This window comes from Orbicella faveolata, unplaced genomic scaffold (assembly GCF_042242905.1).
Source record: "Orbicella faveolata isolate gen_17 unplaced genomic scaffold, um_ofav_v1 contig_1, whole genome shotgun sequence".
NCBI lineage: Eukaryota > Metazoa > Cnidaria > Anthozoa > Scleractinia > Merulinidae > Orbicella > Orbicella faveolata.
The window spans coordinates 7,963,352-7,982,500 of NW_028301536.1; the positions used below are offsets into that span (position 1 = coordinate 7,963,352).

The 19,149-nt window shown below is 36.1% G+C and overlaps 1 protein-coding gene across 2 annotated transcripts in view; it reads right to left on the bottom strand.

Annotated features, from left to right (window-relative positions):
• The window catches only part of LOC110045851 (uncharacterized), a 41,228-nt gene extending 23,143 nt beyond the window's left edge, over positions 1-18,085 (bottom strand). Inside the window, exons 1-26 of one of the 2 annotated variants that reach the window (XM_089287647.1) lie at positions 17,901-18,085; positions 17,745-17,805; positions 15,282-15,554; positions 14,215-14,331; positions 13,990-14,108; positions 13,856-13,914; positions 13,119-13,261; positions 11,973-12,263; positions 11,222-11,340; positions 10,270-10,328; positions 9,739-9,881; positions 8,851-9,156; positions 8,037-8,143; positions 7,456-7,514; positions 7,096-7,238; positions 6,028-6,330; positions 5,469-5,578; positions 5,140-5,198; positions 4,668-4,810; positions 4,270-4,563; positions 3,769-3,878; positions 3,321-3,382; positions 2,902-3,038; positions 1,890-2,183; positions 1,034-1,327; positions 137-433 (exon numbers count right to left, since the gene is read on the bottom strand). In XM_089287647.1, coding sequence (XP_089143773.1) covers positions 137-433; positions 1,034-1,327; positions 1,890-2,183; positions 2,902-3,038; positions 3,321-3,382; positions 3,769-3,878; positions 4,270-4,563; positions 4,668-4,810; positions 5,140-5,198; positions 5,469-5,578; positions 6,028-6,330; positions 7,096-7,238; positions 7,456-7,514; positions 8,037-8,143; positions 8,851-9,156; positions 9,739-9,881; positions 10,270-10,328; positions 11,222-11,340; positions 11,973-12,263; positions 13,119-13,261; positions 13,856-13,914; positions 13,990-14,108; positions 14,215-14,331; positions 15,282-15,554; positions 17,745-17,805; positions 17,901-17,927 — 4,129 coding nt within the window. In that variant the 5' untranslated portion in view covers positions 17,928-18,085. Of the gene's footprint in view, positions 1-136; positions 434-1,033; positions 1,328-1,889; positions 2,184-2,901; positions 3,039-3,320; positions 3,383-3,768; positions 3,879-4,269; positions 4,564-4,667; positions 4,811-5,139; positions 5,199-5,468; positions 5,579-6,027; positions 6,331-7,095; positions 7,239-7,455; positions 7,515-8,036; positions 8,144-8,850; positions 9,157-9,738; positions 9,882-10,269; positions 10,329-11,221; positions 11,341-11,972; positions 12,264-13,118; positions 13,262-13,855; positions 13,915-13,989; positions 14,109-14,214; positions 14,337-15,281; positions 15,555-17,744; positions 17,806-17,900 lie in introns of those variants that run through there. The other variant, XM_089287646.1, reaches the window with a different exon arrangement.
• Positions 18,086-19,149: the final 1,064 nt, after the last annotated feature.

The following is a 19,149-nucleotide window of genomic DNA, read 5'->3' on the forward strand; positions in this document are numbered from 1 at the left end:
AAAATTTAAATCTGTTCAGCGTTAAGTTGGTGCCTCAGTACAGGGACTTTTTTGGTTAGATTGTGATCTTGAAACATTTTAAAAAGGAATTCTGACTACAACGCAAATGAACTGTTTGTTGACATGTTTTACTCACCATCTTCATGTGTTCTTGCATGAGTTCCATTTGTCATCGCTCCGTTTCCTTTTATTGTAAATGCCAACATTTTGACCACATACATTGTAAACTTGTTGAGATCAGTGAGCTCTACAGAGGTCACTAGGCTTGTTATATTGATATAACTAGTGTTTAAATCCTTCTCCCTTTTGTACAGCACAATGTACCCCAGAACAATCCCGTGAGCGTACCCTTGCGGGACGGGATTCCAAGTCACCTTCAAACTTGTTGAGCTCGTGTTGTATGCTGTGATGTCCGTCGGTGGAAGACTGGGCACTAGAAATTACATGATGCAACTCATCATATGAAATGAACACTCGTGTTTAAAAACGTGTTTCAAATCATGGGGAAATAAAGGTCATAATGGAAATTAACGAGAATCACACAAAGAAAACTCTGTCTGTATTGAGAACAGAAACAAAATCGAGACTAGAAGTTGAAGTGAAAACGAAATCATATCGTTCATGACTTGATGTTAGATCGTTCAACATGTGAGTAGCATAGATACCTCTTAAAACGAGGAGCATCCAGTTAAATTGTCAGAATTTCAGTCGCATAAGATCAAAATGTCATCCCTTTAATCTTTTCCCACATAAAATTAGTGTCACGAAGATTAATGCGCCACTTAATTAAATGTGTTGGACAGGTGAATTCCCCCCATGAGCACCTGCAGCGAATCATGGTAGTTGTATCATGAAAAACAATATCCACTTCAAGACGATGAATACAACTACCATGATTGTCTCTTAGAGGAAATCGGCTTCATTGTTGCTTTCTTGTCGAGAAAACTAACCTGTAAAACAGGTTAGTTCCTGGATATACAGACTAACTATTCTGAAAACACTGTTTTTAAGCCAACCTAAGGTTTCTACTCACCATCTTGATCAGTTGATGCAGACACATTTGCTTCTGGTCCATTCCCAACACGAGTGAACGCCGACACATTTACTTGATAGACTGTAAACTTGTCTAATCCGCTTATTGTGGTGAAATTCAACATAACGCTGTCGTTTTGTTTTCTGGTGTCGATTTCTCCATATTTACTGTAAGTTACTTTGTAACCCAACAAAATGCCGTTCACTTGATCCTCAGGAGGTTGTTCCCAGGCAACCAAAAGACTGGTGGAGCTCATGTTATACGCACGAAGATTCACAGGAGCAAGACTGGGCACTAAAATTTCAAGTTTGAATTAAAGTATTTTGTATTATTTTTTTCCAGTAAAAAAGAAAGCTTTTGTTGGAGAGATTTACTGCTAGGATGGCTCAACTTGGAAAGTTTATGCTAATGCTTATAGGTTCTTCGTTAATAATTCGTACATAAGTTCCAGGGAATGAACCCTTTATGGTCATTATCACCTCTTCCTTTTTCTACTTAATAAACCATTTTTGAAATTCCTTGGATTTGAATGAACTTTTAGTACTTCAGTAATGTAAGAATCTTAGTCTACTGGTAGTTAGCTTAACTTTGTTTATGTCCATTTTCGTGTGCCTATGTTTGCTTGTCTTGTGTCCCTGACCGAAACATGTGAAACATCTTTTCCTTTAACTAGCTGCCTGGAATTTTAAACTCTTAGGTTATTTCGGGTAGCCAGCTTCCCTATCATTTTTGCTTTGATATATCAGATATAACATTGTAAATTCGTCTTCTCTTTTAATTCTGGGGTGAAATAAAGTTTTTGTTGAATGTTGTTACTCATCACAGCATTACAAAATGTTTTTTCTTCATTACTTACCATCTTCAAGTGTTCTTACGCTCAATCGTTTGCTTGACATGCTGACGCCCCTTCGCGTTACACTGCTCACATAGATCGTGTAGTTTGAAAACTTTTTAAGTCCACTGATCAGAAAGTCTCTTACAGTCCTGTTTACAGCAACAGCTAAAGTGCGGTTGTTGTTGTCAAGTTTGTAAGAGATAAGAAATCCTATTGTTGTGTTGAGCTCGTGGCAGTCCGCGCATTGCCACGTGACTTTGATACTCGTGGATGTGTTTGACTCCGCGCTAACACTTGTTGGCGGTTTACCGGGTACTTAAAAACAAAAGAACATTTACCTTAAGTTAGAATTCAGAACTAATTGAAATAACGTGGTATACATGGGACAAGAAAAAGGACGGAACTGTCTTGTCTAAATTACAAAATTATTGAAAATGGAGTCACTTTTATGAGTTTCCAAGGTTTTTCCCCCCTTTACCTAAGAAGACGGTCTACAGGATCAGGAAAAAGAAAAGAGTCAATAAGAAAGATCGCATCGGTGAATGAATATCAAGTAGGTATGTGCTCGTTGATTATACTGTTTATACATAGATTTTCTCACAAATTCCCACATCCTTTAAAGTCATCAAGCCGGCTGGATATTCAGCGGTATACCGCAAACGTAAAAACGCTTATACGTCCTCCCGCTTTTAAGTCCCTTGGTTATAGGCCCATCTACCTGTAAACATAATGTTACTTCCGATTATAAGGCTTCCGGAAATATTACTGTTTTGAGCCACCTTAAGCCTCTCCGCTTATAAGCCCGACCACAAGCGGCAATGTACGATACTCAATTCCTTTTTTGGCAATGCTGTTAAACATTGTTAAATACATTAAATGAAATTAAGTTTTGGTCTTCCCCAGAACACTGTAGCATTCAAAGTTTCAAATTAATTTTAAAAGAACGAAAAAAATCAATTTACGAAAACGAGTTTGCCACTTAGAAGAAAAGATGAAACAAGTACATATTGTGATTGAAGTGTTTGTCGTGTACCATTGTCTTTAACCGGCTGTACGGTCAAATTTCCAAGTTTCCCATCTTCATAGAGTGCTTTGAAAATAACAGCAAACTGCTTTGGTTCAACACTTTGACGATATACTATAGTCAAATCTGCCAACACACTTCCATTTCTGAAATCAAAAGGTTTCATATTTAGTTTACTTTTCTTGGACCAAACTAAATTTGTTTAGCGCCCTGTCTCTAATAAGATGCCTAATAAGCCCCCTCTCGTGAGATACCAAAAGTAAATTAGAGCCCTGGGCGCTAAATCCAATTCACTATAGTATGGAGTGATGTTCTCTTCAGGCATACTTAAGCACTTGAAATTTGTTTTATTCGTTGGAATTACTCAACCAGTATGTGGTAGTGTTAGAATGTGTAATGGAGATATTTAAAAATATCTAACTACTAACCTAAATTGATGGCACTGGACATTCCGTAGGTAGCTCGACTCTTGTCCATACAGTAGGAACACCTACACAGGAAGATGAGTGATATATTTGAAAAACAGTCGTACAAATATGTATGCTGTCTTGCATTTTGAATACATGCTTTAATTTGCCATAATGGCGACATCTATAGTACTATCATGATCACATTCAACCTATTATGGCCACAAACACTTGAAAATGAGAACTTAAAGAGCTAATCTGTCTTGATATAATTATCAAATTCTTTTCGGATGCCTCTCTGCCAGATAATTCATTTGGATGTGCCTATCAAAAGAAAATGTCCCTCCTATAGAGGGGGTTTCGTCGATATCTAAAATTGACGCGAGAAAACAGAAGCTGTAGCAGAAAGCATGGTATTATCGAAACTACATCATGCGATCTAAGGTTCTACTAAGATAATGAACCTTACATTCTGTTGAATGGTTCTGGCCAAGATTTTGAAGTTGTCGCTTTCTGGATCAGAAAGATTCCTGTTCCATTTCACGTCGCTGAGACGAACCGTCAAGTTTACTGGTACAACTAGATAACAAACAAAATGTTTACAGTTCTATTAAAAAGGACATTATTTATTGTAATATCATGTTGTGTTAACACAATATGATATTGTTTCTAGGGCGCCCATTCCAATAAGCGCCCTCTTACAATGGGCGCCCTGTCTCTAATAAGAGGCCTAATAAGCCCCCTCCATTGAGCTACCAAAAGTAAATTAGAGCCCTGGGCGCTAAATCCAAGTACTACGGTATATGGCGTGATGTTCTCTTCAGGCATACTTAAGCACTAAAATGGAATATCCGATCTCTCAGTCTGGAAGGTTTCTTTGTATCTGACAGGGACATGTTTGGTTACAGCCATGATTATAATACGGTATTGGAACCGAGAAGAAAATGAACATACATGAACGTTTACTCACCTTCCTCCAATGTTCGAACGTTAATCGGAATGCTTGAGACGCCAAGACCTCGAGTGGAAACACTTTGTACCCAAACTCTGTAGTTAGCAAACTTTTCCAGGTTTTCAATCTTTACACTTCGTTTTGTTACGTTTATGTCATTTCTCGAAATCGTCTCATTTGGCTTGCTTGTTATGACATAAAAAACCCTGAGCAGTATAACGTCAGATTCCAACGGCACGGTGGTCCATTCCACCAGAATGGTTGTTGTACCCGTGGCATGCCCGGATATGTTTTGTGGAGGTTTTCCTGGAACTAGAAAATTTAAGAAAACAAACTGTTAGTGTTGAAAAATTTGATACGATCAAGATTGAGTTTTTTTTTGTTTTCCTGGATAGAACTGAAAAGTGACAACTTACTGTTGTCCCGTATGGGTTGCACTGGTAAGTCACTAAAGGAGCCATTCCTGTATAGGGCCTGGTACAGAGTTATGAACAGTTTCATTTCCACGTATTGACCGAAGATAATTTCCATGTCAGCAACAACTTTACGACTGTCATTCCTAGAATAATCAACAAAGAGGCTGCCCATCGACATTCTCTAGCATCGTGTCCACCCTATTTAATACACATAGTTTTATTGAAACAAATTACGAGAAGATAGCATTCGACAAGAATTATTTCACAAATGATCTCGATTACTTCAGATTGCAATCAAATTGTATGGCCTGTCTAACATCACCAGTAGTTTCCACAAAACTTTGAAATGCTATTACTATAGTTACCATGCAAGGTACTAAAGATTGGATTACTCCCTATGATTCTCAAAGCTAATAAAGTAAACGTTATGTAACCGTGAACTTCTAACCATTTAGCCTGAGACTAAGGTTACCTAAAGCGGTGAATGACTATGTCGCGTAGATGAGTTTCGTTGTGATACATTTCTTCCACCTAAAAACAGAGACAATGAGATAATCTTTATGAATATGTCAGAGCTCAATCGACGAACAGCTTTCATAATTCTGTACAGTAAGTCGTTATAAACATGTTAACTGTTGTTTCTTCAGCTATGATGTTGTTTCTCGAAATATTCTGGTCGTTTTTTGTCCATTGCTCGTTTGGCGGTTAAACCAGTTGAGGTTTGAATCCCTTTGTCCTAGCCAACCAGTTGACCAAGAGATGTTTGGAAGTAATGTTGCAGTACAAATGACGAATACTTACCTTAATCTGTAATTGTTTTGACAGATTTGAGAAAGCATCTGAGGTTGTGTTTAAAAGATCAGCAGTCCAATTTTCGCCAGGCAGTCGGACTGTCGTGTTGATAGGAACAACTGAGCCAACATAAAAAGAGAAAACCAATTTGACTAACATTACCACGTATAATATTATACTATACTGGAAACACGATAATATGAAAACCAGAACAAAGTTATAAATGCCCTGCTATTTTCATCGAAGCGTTTGTTTCTTATTCAAAATTAACAAAAATAAACTATAATAAACTTTGAGAAAAATGATATCTTCATTCGGTAATAAAAATTCGAGCTTGATTTCGAATTATAAGTACTTAAAAGTTTAAGGTTTTTGAGCGGGTTACACTCTATGAGCTATGGTAACCTGATACTCAAGAATAAATGGATGACCATAAAATTATTCTACAGTGATTAGGTATTCGTTTGATACCACCATTGAAGCTTCAACAAAGTGGTGAAGTTGCCAGATCCAAAAAAGACTGAATGCTGGAAAGCCCCGGAAAGCCGCTTCCAGCCTCCTAACATACCTTCCTCCAAAGTTCGTATTTTGAAACGTTCACTTTCGACTCCCAGTCCTCGAGACGTAACACTCTTTATCCAGACAGTGTACCATGAGAATTTCTTTAATTTATCCAGTACAAGAAATCCTGCTGTAACGTTCGTGTCTTTAATGTTTTGCATTGTTGTATTTTCTTTAAGCTCATAAAACATCCGCAGAGCTTCGTTTGGAATTACTGGCTCGTAAGATGGCAATGAGAATTTCCATTTGATTAATAAGCTTGTTGGATTGATGGCTTCAACCGACATGTTTGTGGGAGGTTTTCCAGGAACTGTGTATTTAGAGAGAAAATGTTATATACACGTAGTTGGCAAAGGTCACAAATATGTATTCGGCAAACATGCAAAAATTTTGCAAATATCATAATAATAACCTTCTAAAACCAATATTCCTAACTTGATCTTATCGTGTTACAATCTATAGTGGCAACCAAAAGCGAATATTAATTTAATATTAATTGATTTATATGTCTGGTTTATCAAAACGGTGTTAATAAAAACTTCGCCCAGGTAGAGGGCTTTTTCTCTCTCCAAAGTATGCGATATAAAAATTCAGAGGAATTCAGAACAGTCAGTTATTCCCTCAATCTCTTAACTTCCTTTTTCTACTCTTCTATTTTTTCATCGCTTGGAGTGATTTTTAGGCGTTTTTGTCCAGCTCACATAAAACCAGTCATTTACAAATTTAATAGAAAAATACTGCAAAATGTTTACACTTTAAATTAATTGCAAAGAGGACTAACAGAATCGTAAAATTGGGTGATAAATCACCAGTTCGAATTGCACAACTGAATACTTACTGAAAGTGAAGAATGATCATCGCAGTTAATTTTCCAATTTAAGCAATTGGAAAGAAGAAGCCTGAAAAAATCAGGGCTTCAACGGGATTCGAACCCGTTACCTCCGCGATACCGGTGCGATGCTCTACCAACTGAGCTATGAAGCCACACATTGGGAGCGAGGTCAATTAATTGAGTTCGTCTACTACCGCAGTTCATATTTGAATTATTTCATATAAACTTCACATGAATACTTACTGTTATCTGAGATAGGAGCCACTGTCATGTTTCCCAGAGTTCCATTTTCGTACAGCTCTTTGTACAACAGAATAAAAGCAGACATTTGAACGTGCTGGCCAAATGTAATTTCAACTTCTGCTGCGGTCTTTCCACTCTCATTTCTAAAATTTAAGACCAATACATTAACTCTTCTCAATTTGGCTAATTTTGTTTTCAAAGCTTAAGAACAAAAGAAATCGATTATTTCTATTATTGCTGGTTGTTTTTACACTATTCGCGCACCTTTCACAATTCGTTATTGTTGCAAAGATAAAACAGGTTGAAAACTCTCGCAAGATTACAGGTTAGTTGGTTGCAGATTAGAATGTGCATACTTACATAAGCTTATGGCACTCCACTTTTCGTAACTGGACATTGTTTTCATACAAGAGGTAAACCTTCAAAAATAAAGCAACAACGACCTCGGAGATTAGATCACTGTTGATTCAAAATTCATAAGTCAAACACCACAAATTGTTTCCTTGCTATTGTTACCTGTCAAAATTCGTGTTAAAAAAGTTATGTTGGTATTGTAAGTAACGTTTCTGTGTTCAGTGTATGTAATGCGTAGTATTGTTAACTAGTAAGTAATGTTAGTAGTGTAAGTAGCGTTAGTATTGTAACCAATACTGCTAGTTATTGTAAATTGTAAGTAATGCTAGTGATATTAGTATTGAAAAATTGTAAAAAAAGAAAAGAAACTATTACCAGTCAAGTGAATAGGCCATTTCCGAATTACCCTAAGCCTCATTCTCAAAGTCTTGGTGCCTATCCGTTCATGATGAAAAAGAGATTTCATTCACTGCACAGGCAAATTAAACTCATTTTCATATGAATGGTTGAACACCACGCCTCGCTTTGATAGAGAGGCTTAAGAGAGCTCGGGCTATTTAATTTCATTGCATTGACATTGTACTTACATTTCGTTCAATCCTGGCTGTTACGTTATGGAAAGCGTCGCTGGTGCTATTAAGTTGAGCTTGAACCCAGGGGACATTCAACTGAATGGTTAGTTTCACCGAAATCACTTGAATGGATCAAAAAGTTCATTATTAGAATACTTAATGAAAGTGAAGAATGATCATCGCAGTAAATTTTCAATTTAAGCAATTGGAAAGAAGCCTGAGAAGCCTGGAAAAAAAAAAATCAGGGCTTCAACGGAATGCGAACCCGTGACCTCCGCGATACCGGTGCGATGCTTTCCCAACTGAGCTATGAAGCCATACATTGGGAGCGACGTCAATTAATTGAGTTCATTTAATTGAGTTCCCGTAAGGAGTGAAATGATGTGAAGTATATATGAAATAATTCATATTTAAACTGCGGTTGTAGATGAAAGTGAAGAATGATCATCGCTGTAAATTAAAAAAAAAAAAAAAAAGAAAAAAAAATTTACTGCGATGATCATTCTTCACTTTCATCTACAACCGCAGTTCAAATATGATTATTTCATATATACTTCACATTAGAATACTTAATGACAACATTATAATACGTGCTAAGTTTGGTCTTTATGCATTTATACATTACATGGAATTAGCGGTAAACTATTCACAAATATGTGTTATTTTGAGTTATACATTGCATGTGTGCCGCCATTCATGATTTATGACGTCACAACATTGAATATTTTGTTTTACAAAAGGCAACATTTTCCATGATTTAACAGCAGATTACCATATCGTTGTTCAGTCATTGACAATCTTTACTTATAAACAAGCCAGTAACTATCACCTTGTTCTAACGTCCTTCTTTTCACTGCTTTACTTTTTGGTCCAAGGCCACGCGCAGTTATCGTTTGTATCCAAATCAGGTAACACTCAAAATTTTCCAAATCCTGTATGACGACGTTGCTGTTAGATTTGTTCACGTTTAACATTTTAACGTCAACATTTTCTTTATCATTGAAGGAATAAAAGACAAGGAATCCCAGCAAGGGAAATACTTCACATTTATCCGATTGTGGCGGATTCCAGTTGATAGCGATACGAGATGGACTCAATGCCAGTGAAGTTATGTTCGTTGGCGGTTTTCCTGGAACTTGATAGAAAAAAAAAAAATCAAATCTAAGAACTCGGTGTTAAACGACACAGATGGATCTTGATATAAAGTCAAGAAAGAGAGAGAGAGAAAGAGAGAGAGAGAGAGAGAGAGAGAGAGAGAGAGAGAGAGAGAGAGGGAGAGAGAGAGAGAGAGAGAGAGAGAGAGAGAGAGAGAGAGAGAGAGAGAGAGAGAGAGAGAGAGAGGGAGAGAGAGAGAGAGAGAGAGAGAGAGAGAGAGAGAGGGAGAGAGAGAGAGAGAGAGAGAGAGAGAGAGAGAGAGAGAGAGAGAGAGAGAGAGAGAGAGAGAGAGAGAGAGGGAGAGAGAGAGAGTTCTTTAAAAGGAGACACTAATAGACCATACTCGTATTCTTGATTTTTGACTGGAACTAGCTTGCAATAGAGGCTCAGGCGGGGGAATGTCATTAAAAGGAGATTAATTTCGTTTGTGTTTGAAAAATCTCTCTCCATTAGCCTCAGTTGCAAGCTAGTTCCAGTCCAATACCGAGAATGCGAATATGGTCTATTAAACCTCTACCTCTGCTCGTACATTATAATCAAGACCTTGGTCTATAACACATACTATTATCGCCAATCACTTCTATTTGTAGGTCTCCTAGCCTTTTCTGTTTGTAAAGTGCTTCATATATGCCAAAAAAATTCTCCATTCTGCTGCCTCCGTTGTAAGAAGCGTCGATGAAGACGATAGTTTCACTGCTGCGATTGCTGAGAAAAGAGAAATAAAGTTACATTTAACATCTTTCGTCATGAGGTTCTAAAACACCTGGTCTTGAGAAGGTTTCCAAACTTATCGTTATCATTTATTGATCACACATAAGGTTCACCTTTAACTTCAACACAAACTGTCATGAGTAAACGAAGCGGAAAGGGTTAGGCCATGTTGCATTCAATGGGACATTTTGGCAAACTGACAGATCTTACAAAAGCAAGACTACCACGAAGACGTTTTAATACGATGATAAATTGTTGGTACAGTTGTTCACAATCACGCGTTTAAATATTACGTTTTAAAAAATACAATAACATTTGAAAGTGACATTTGTAATCTCAAAAGAATTGCTATTGTTGACGATGCCCACTCCAATAAAACTACCTGAATTGTAAACTTGATATATTCTTGTAAGATGATTCATTTTGATGAATAACTCTAACCTGTAGATAAGCAGAATAAACGTTGTTTCACTTTTATTCATACCTTAATTGTTTGGAATATTTTGTGAGCTAAGTAGAACTGCTTTGATATCTACATTTAGATAAAGGTTATTTCAAAAAGAACGCTTTACAAGTTCTTTTCTGTCATGTCATATTGCATAGAATCAATGAAATAACACAACGACTTGGAGTTTCACAAGGTTTGAGATTTAGAAGATTTAGATTTAGAAGTGAATATATAACATAAACTATAACATTTGAACTGCAATTCCAAAAGTTTGATTTTAACATATTTATTTGGAATTTACACTTCAAACTTCTCTGTGGAAATCTCCTTTAATCTCTGTTGTAATAAAGAGTGAATGCTTCTCTTACGAAAAATCTTTATCCTAACGAAGTATAAGGAAAGATCTCTAAATAGTGTAAATAGTGTAAGTAATATTCTATATCAAATTTTGTAAGTAATATAACCAATTAATAATTTGTAAAGTCAGCAATTTGTGCAATTGTTACTATTAAAAGTACAGTAGTTTCTTTTTTATTGCAGTTGTTATGTGCTCGAGTTAATTGTTTGATAGCAGTGGACAATCCTCCCGTTGGTAGTGATAATGTTCATAAAGAATTTATTTTGTAAGTAGTGCTTTGCAAGTACGTTTGGAATGTTTTTCCTTTAGTGTAAGTATTTTTTTTCTTTTTTCGTAACCGATTTGTGTTTAATAAATTTCATTATTATTTTAAAAGTATATTTGAATTGCAGGTGAGTGATTTAGAATGAGGCTCTATTTTCTTAACTCATAGATTGCGTACATTCGAGGAGTAGTTACTTGCTAAGATTACTTTGGTTAAACGAGGCTAAAAAGTACAGTTATGACGATTAAATCGTTGTTACTTACGCTGTTTCTTATCAAAGATGACAAATTCGTGAAAACTGCACTGCTGCTATTCTCAAACTGAGCATCCCACGTCACGTTAGGAAGTAAAACGTCTAATTTGATAATGATGTCCGCTGACGCTGAAAATTGGAACAAAGAATGAAACCCACGAAATAAATATAATCAGTTTTCAAGTAAAAAATGTGTCAATACAAAACTTCTTTTCGATATGCATAGGTATATAGTATTCATCTTCAGAGTATACTGAGAGAATACTTTGAGTGGGAAACTGGGGAAAGACGATACTATACTCTACTACATTTTTAATTCGTAGATCTTTAGTGGCAAGAGACTTATGATGTTGCACACGAAAACGAAATGCTGCGGGTGAACTTACAGTCATCTAAACGTTTTTGCAACACAGTGAAATCACGAGCCAGGTTAGCTGATTCACATGCTGGTGAAAAACGTACTGTTTGTTTATTTTTTTAAGTTAACATTGGCAAGTTATGGCGACGAGGTATTTTAAAATATGTAAACTTCCATACCAAACCTTAGGCTCGTAAAGAAGGTCTATAAAAGGCAGGTAACAGAAGGAAGACATGAGACAAACGAACGAACGAACGAGGCAACTCCAAATTAGGTGTAAATGAAATTGTGAACTCTCCGTTTGGAATTCATTTAATGCTAGGTATAAGAGTATTTCAGTAACCTCTTACAGACCTTCGAAAACCACCCTTCTTTTCTAAATAGTATTGATAATAAACATTACCTCGATATGGAGTTGTTACATTGAGAACTTGCGAGGAGAAACCAAATCCTTTTGACGTAACAGGTACGGCCCAAATGGTATATGTGGTATTAGGTCGCAGTTGTGAGATATTAGCTTCTTCGTGGTGTTTATCGACTAGGATGCTGTGTGTTTTGTTGTCATTTGCCTGGTAGTTGACTTTAAGTCCCCACGTGTTTACGATTTGTTGGGTTTCCCCAGGGGACCATGACAATTGAAGAGTTGTTGGGTTAATAATGGTTACGTTCATATTTTCTGGTGGTTTTCCTGGGACTAGAGAGGCAAAAAAGTCAGTCAGTTATAACGTTGAAATAAAAGACACGAACTGAGTTGCACATAAACTTACAAGCAATAAAACATCAACCCTTGTTGTACAGTCAAAACCATTTAACGACTAATGACATGTTTTTTCAAGACTATAGCAAAGTAGAAATTAATACACAGAAGAAGACGAATAAAAGCCAGTTAATTACAATATTTTGATCCTTACTTAAGCCAACGCCCAGTGTTTTAATGTAGTACACATTTTCGAGATAATTCATGCAAAGATGAAGAAGAAATCAAAGGTCAGCAATTTAAACATACTTATTATAACTCCCTAGGGAAACAACAACTTGAATTTTCTACTCGCACATCAACAGGTCGTGCACATTGAAACCACAGCAAATTTGTGTGCAAATTTGCGTCAAGCAAATAATTTTTTCGCGGTTTGTTCCATTTTTGAGTTGGGGGGCATAACAAAACACTTAATGACTGGTCTCACGGGGGGGTCTCGGGGAAACAAAACTCACTGTTTCCCTTAGGGCCAGTCATTAAGTGATTAAAAACTATACCAGGCCCAGTTACTTTTTTCGTACAGGATTTAATTTTCGCGCGATGTCGAGAAGCCTTTAGACATACAGGACCCTCCAAATAACAGGATCCATTTTGCCATTTACTTACAACTTTTTTTATTTTTAAATTTAGTTAAATATGGTTTCTTTTGGTCCATTGTTTATTCACGGTTCAAAATGTTTTTTTATCCCACATATGATAATTCAGGGAGCTTTTCTGGACTTTTATTTGAGCAAATGCGTGACAGACGGAGTAACAGGGCAAGAATGTAAACTTTATCAAGTCAGTACTTACTCGTATCATTAATGACGTCGATTGGAAGCAAACCTAAATGCCGAGTTTCGTAAAGGGAACTGTAAAAATTGTCTATATGACGCATGTGGAACTCCTGAGAAAAGGTCAGACTAAATTCTATAGCAACCAGGCTGCTGGTATTCCTATCCAAAATACAAACCAAACCAAAGTAAAATAACAACAAAGTTAGTACAATACGAACAAACCTAGCCATTAGTTTACTTGTTTATCTTAACAGATTGTTGGTGTTAACAGTTAACTTTACACGAAGAGAGAACAACGAGACAGTTTATTCCCGGCACAATTCTTTGGTGAATCATTCTAAACTATTTTTGTGAATACACCTCTTTAGCTTGGGCGGTTTGTTTTCCCTTAGCAGACCGCATGATGATGCTCTTGAGAATTCTTGCTTTCAAATTTTAAAATAGTCGCATGTATATGAATGAATAATTTTAAGATGGATAAAGGAAAACTTCCCTAGAAAATATCACGTGGTCTACGATGGGAAAACAACCGCCCAAACTTAAGAGGTCTATTGCATAACGTGAAGGAAAGTGGTCAGGTCCATAAGCGAGGAACAAAATCCCTCATTTTTTGTCAGGGAATTTTTAATGTTCATCCTTAAAAAACGTGTGATTCACAAAACGATTCACGGTGACAGAAGTATATCCGAGAAAGATAGCGTCTCGTTAATGCCGATTTTTTTGAAAAAAAGTTGAAATAAGTAACTATGTTACCTTAGTTGAAGTATTGTCACTTCAAGAAGAGATGCATTGTTATAGAAAGTTCGAAAAACCTGTAAGATAAACGATACAGTTAGGAAAGGAAAATATTTCTAAGATCAAGAAAACACTGAACAGAAACAACTTACGTTTTGTTTTATACGGGAAGAAATGTTCATAAACTTGTGGCTGCTTGTGTTAATTAAACTAACTTTCCAGGACTCATTTGTAAGAAGTATCGTGGCTTGAATACTGAGGTTATGGCTTCCTGAAATAAAAGATCAAGACAATGATAAAACAGGTAAATCATGTTGTTTGGAATATGAAAAAATCTGACATATGTAATGAGTTACTCCAAACATTTTTATACAAACCCGATGAGTCCTTGCTAGATACAGAAGAGTTTTGAATGGTTCTTAATGACTGGATGAAAGTAGGCGTCACAGACGATGAAGAGGAGATTGTTGCACATGGAAATGTTTCATTTGCTCCTGGAATAGAAGAAAAAAAGTACAAACAAGAAGGAACTATTTCGACGCAGCAAAGCCGAAAAGATTACAGCACACATTGTAGGATAGTCGATCATCCCATTGCTTGCTAGTCTTTTGAAGTTCTAAATGCCTAAAAATAGAATAACCACTTTAAATTTCTTTATTATAAAAAAACCTTGTCAACATCAACTACAAGCTATACTGATCATTCAGTTTTATAACTTATCCATAAAGCTCTCTCTCTCTTTGGTTCTTAAATCATTATTTAATTTGAGCGGTCTATGCTTTTAATTCAAAATCATAAAATTTTAACTATCAACTATCAACTTTAAGCGGGCCCTGTCCGCACTACGCCAGAGGAAATTGAGAACGGAGATTTCACTCTGAAAATGCATCAAAACGGGCAGGGAAATCCCATCATTACCTAACATCATCGTTTTTGAAAAGCTCCGTTTTCAATATGTTTTTCTTCCACATAAAAACGTAAATCCAGCGTTTTCAAATTCCACCCGGCGGTTCGAAGAGCGTTTTCGAAAAGCTATGTTGTTGTGACGGATTAGTGTGGACGGTAGGCCTAACCGTAGAAATAAAGCTGCATTTTTAAATTCTTCCGGCGTAGTGTGGAGGCTGCCTGAGACAAGCCGAGTACTGCTAATCCTGGATTTCCAATTAGCAGTAGAAAGATAACCGGCTCTGGACGTATGGACATTACTCTTGTAGGATTGTGTCATGCATAGGGAAGGTGAAAATGGTATATAAAATGCCTGAGTAAATTAACAGCGGATTTTGTTTGGAGAAAGAGAGGGAAAGTTGATATAATGTACTACTCTTACTATTTGGCGCCGGTAAAGAATACATTGTGTTTGGCATTCTAAAAACACATGTCTTAATTGCGTTTTCTTAACTCCTGTCACCAACTGACACAGATTCAATGATTTAAACAAACGAACCTTCTAGTTGGTAAAAATGTCTTGATTTATCAGGTAGCAGCTTGTGATCTTCACACGAAATATCCATTAAAAAGCAATCACTTGTGGCTGTCACGTATTCAAAGGAACTGCAGTTGAACATATTTCCTTCTGCGACTTGGAGACACAAGTGAGCGCATTCACTTACAGACAACTGCTGAAAAGATATCTTGCCAGCACCAGGCAGACGATGGTGTTTATAAGGTAAAAACTCAGCTAGCGGGTCGTCACCACCAGAAGGCGTTGAAGACTGATCTGAGTAAAGTAAAACATTTTAGCATTTATTGACCAGTGTCTTTCTGTACACATGAATTCTTATATGACCTTAGTACGGTTTGACTTGGCCAGTGCATTTTCAAGTGTTGATCTATCAGTTATGACACGAGGCCATTTGCGAATGCAAATTTTGCTTTAGATCAAAGCCGAGTGGTGACGAATTTCCTTATCATTAATTCGCATAGACACAGAAAGCATAGTCTAAGAAATACTTGTCTCGCACCAGCTTCATTTGAAGAATTCCTGCGGTTATCAAATTGGTTATAACTCGGTTTTTCCAAGTAACTTAGTTAAAAATAGTTGCTCTCGATAACGAGAAAGCTTTCATCGTGGTTTGATATCAGAATGTTGCATTTTTAAATTATTTTTTGCTGTTTTATCAGTTAAAAAAAAGGCTCTGATGTCTTATTTTCAATCGCTAGGAAGTTTAAGGAAAATGGTTTTAGAAGGAAATTAAAGTCAGGTTTTTTCCCGTACGATGACCTATTACCCGTTTATCACTAAACAAAGATTTCATTCCCGCATTTACAAATAAATGTTCCTTGTTTTGACATACTTTCAAGGAAAAGTACATGTAAGTATTTATTCGTACAAGACATGATTTTTCCCACACTTTTTTCTGCGGTAGATTCCTCATCCTAGCTGTGAATGGATTTGCATTTCATATTTCTTGTGTGGTATTGTTCCAGCTATTTCGCCTAAATGAACGGAGTGCTGAAGGAGGATTAGCTGGGAACATCAATGTTGCTGATTTCCTTGATTTATTTTAGACATGTTTTTGTTAAAGCGTTTATTGGTTGAACAGAACGAAAGGAAATTTGTTATTGCTGACAATCAAATGTATGATGAGATGACATGTCTAAATTTAATTCTAATCAAACTTCCCCTGGCTGACGTTTGTAACTTCACGGCAAATTAGTGGTTTGTTTGAACAAGAACGTTTTTGCTTTTCACTCCTCTGAGAACTATAAAAGTTTTTTTTTTTTTTAACCAGTTTCTCAGGCTGTGTTAACCGAGGTTGACGCCTAATTTAAACACCGACTATATTTCCTTTTAATACAACATTTCCTTTAATTTACTTTAAAACAAAGTTAAAGTATGGTAATGGAGTTATTTGGATATGGATTTAAGTCGCGGTTTCAGTGGTTCACACAGGAATCACGGAATCAATAAAAATACCTAATGATTGCATGTAAATCAGCCAACAAACAGGTACCAAGCGGTAACAATGACAATTGCATTCATTTTAAAGCGTTTAAACCCCAAGCTTTTTGGCAGCAGGCAAGCATTTGGCGTGACTCAGGCTGTGTTTAAGTAAACAAGAAACAGAGAAAAATGGGTGATTCTTATCTGAAAAGTCATAATTTATGGACAATACGAAGCATTTTTTTTTCTTTTTTTTAACATAAAATTATATTAAGAATAACACAATCCAATTTTATAAATAAACTTTCATTACACTTTCCAAACAAAGGTTCTTATTTTTATTTTAAATAAACATTATTTAGATGCGATATGTTTACCCGAGTTGCCATATTTATTTTGTATCTTCAAAAATATTATTTATCCATTTTTGCGGGATTCAGGCTCTGTCGACGAGACGTTTTAATTAACAGGGTTGCATAAATTTAGTTTTCAAGAAGAAGATTTTTGACCTGAGATTTTGACAACATTTAAGCAATACATACATTTCAAAGCATTATAAACTGTCGAAAATGCACTTCTAGCGAGATGTTATGTCCTCCTAGAATGCCAAAGATAAAATCAAAATCTCTGGAAGAAATTTTGTATCGATTTTCGAATTCAATGTCTCCATTACAATATTGCAATAAATATTGCATGTACCTGCGAGGCTCGGGCAAAAGACCCGACTGGCAAATACATACAACAAAATCTGAATTCTTGTAGTTTGTCTTTCTTCATCGATTGATAGATATATTTGAATGGCATTAGCTATTTGTTTCTTCATTTTGAGATAATTCCTTTATTTCGCCAATAAACCTAGTAGTGTGTGGTTGGAACTTAACGACCGTTTAAAAATGATACAACCTCACAATGATGCTAAATAAGGAATACTTCCAGCAGTTTAAAGAGAACAATTCTGAACTTGAATGACGCCAGAAAAATCAACTGGCGATTAAAAAAATTGTCTTAAATAACGTAATTTACCTTCACAGAGTAAGGACTTTTGCTCTCGGACCAAACTTAAACACAAGGCCAGACATAAAACCTGTCATTAAGAAAAACAACATCATGATTATATATTTTTTCACCTTAGCTGTGATAAGCCGTGAAAGCTTAATTCCCAATAAACTATTCACGAACCTGTTTCACTGTTTCGCGGATGGACATTTCTAGAGTTTACTTGCTCATACTAAGGTCATTTTGAATAGAGACTAACGTTCACATGAATCTACAAGATTCTGCCGCTTGGCAGTCGAACGCACCAGTCAGTCGCACGAGTTGTACTGTGGCTTAAGAGGTTCCCAGAGGAAACACTCTCATTTATGCAACTCAATTAAATATTTACAATAATCTCGAGTGTGAATTTGTCAGCAGTTGCGCATATTGTGTGAGATCCCGGCCAGCACAGTTGCACACTCTTAAGGGACATGCTATTCAGAAAAAGCTCATTAATTTTTTGAGAATAATAAATGCCGTCGCAACTTACAGAGAAAGGCCTTTATTCACACCAAGAGTTGCATGTCCATACTGTTAGAAAATTAAACTAGCAACAGAAACTGTCACCTGTTATCTACATCAGTACCATTGTTTATACCGGAAAAGTAGTCTCTGGAGGATTCATAGATATATTGTCCATTCTAAGGAAATACGAAGTAAATGAAAATATTAATATTTTAATAACGTCTAAACTCGCGCACGATTAGAATATAATGACATGCCAAAGTAGTCCTAAACACCCCTAAAGCGCGATCTAGAATTAAGCGGGAAATATCCTAGGCTTGAAAACATGAAAGATGACTGACGTATTATTATGAGTAACTGTTCCTTAATAATTTAATTTACATATTCATTTTAACTAAAAAAAACATGACATAGCAAAAATATTTTGCCCCACCAACAACAACACACCTCAGTATTTTCTAAACACACCACAATATTTCCCATGGTGTCTGAAAATCCAGCAGACTAACTGATTTGGGATTCAAAAGGCTGCTACCAAGTTTTACTTATGTAACAAAGCTCGAAAGTTATTACTTCATTACATGATTACGACAGCTGAAATGAATAATACTAACATAAGCCAATCAGAATGGTTTATTGCTGATGCAATATTTCTAAGTATTGGACCACTTTAAGTTTCTACAGCTTTTATTCAATTATAGCTGCAAAATATATCATTAACCAAATTTGCATGGGGCTGAGTCGGTAGAATATCAGTTCCCAGCTTGCGCAAGTGCACCTTACTGCGCTCAATTCACTCTGTTAAGAGCTTTGGCCGATTATTTTCTAGTTAATCTTTATTATCTTCCAGTTAATCTTGATTTATATTATTTAATCATAGTCCTGAACGTTTAATAGTACATCAAAACAATACCTGTTCTCCCTAGAA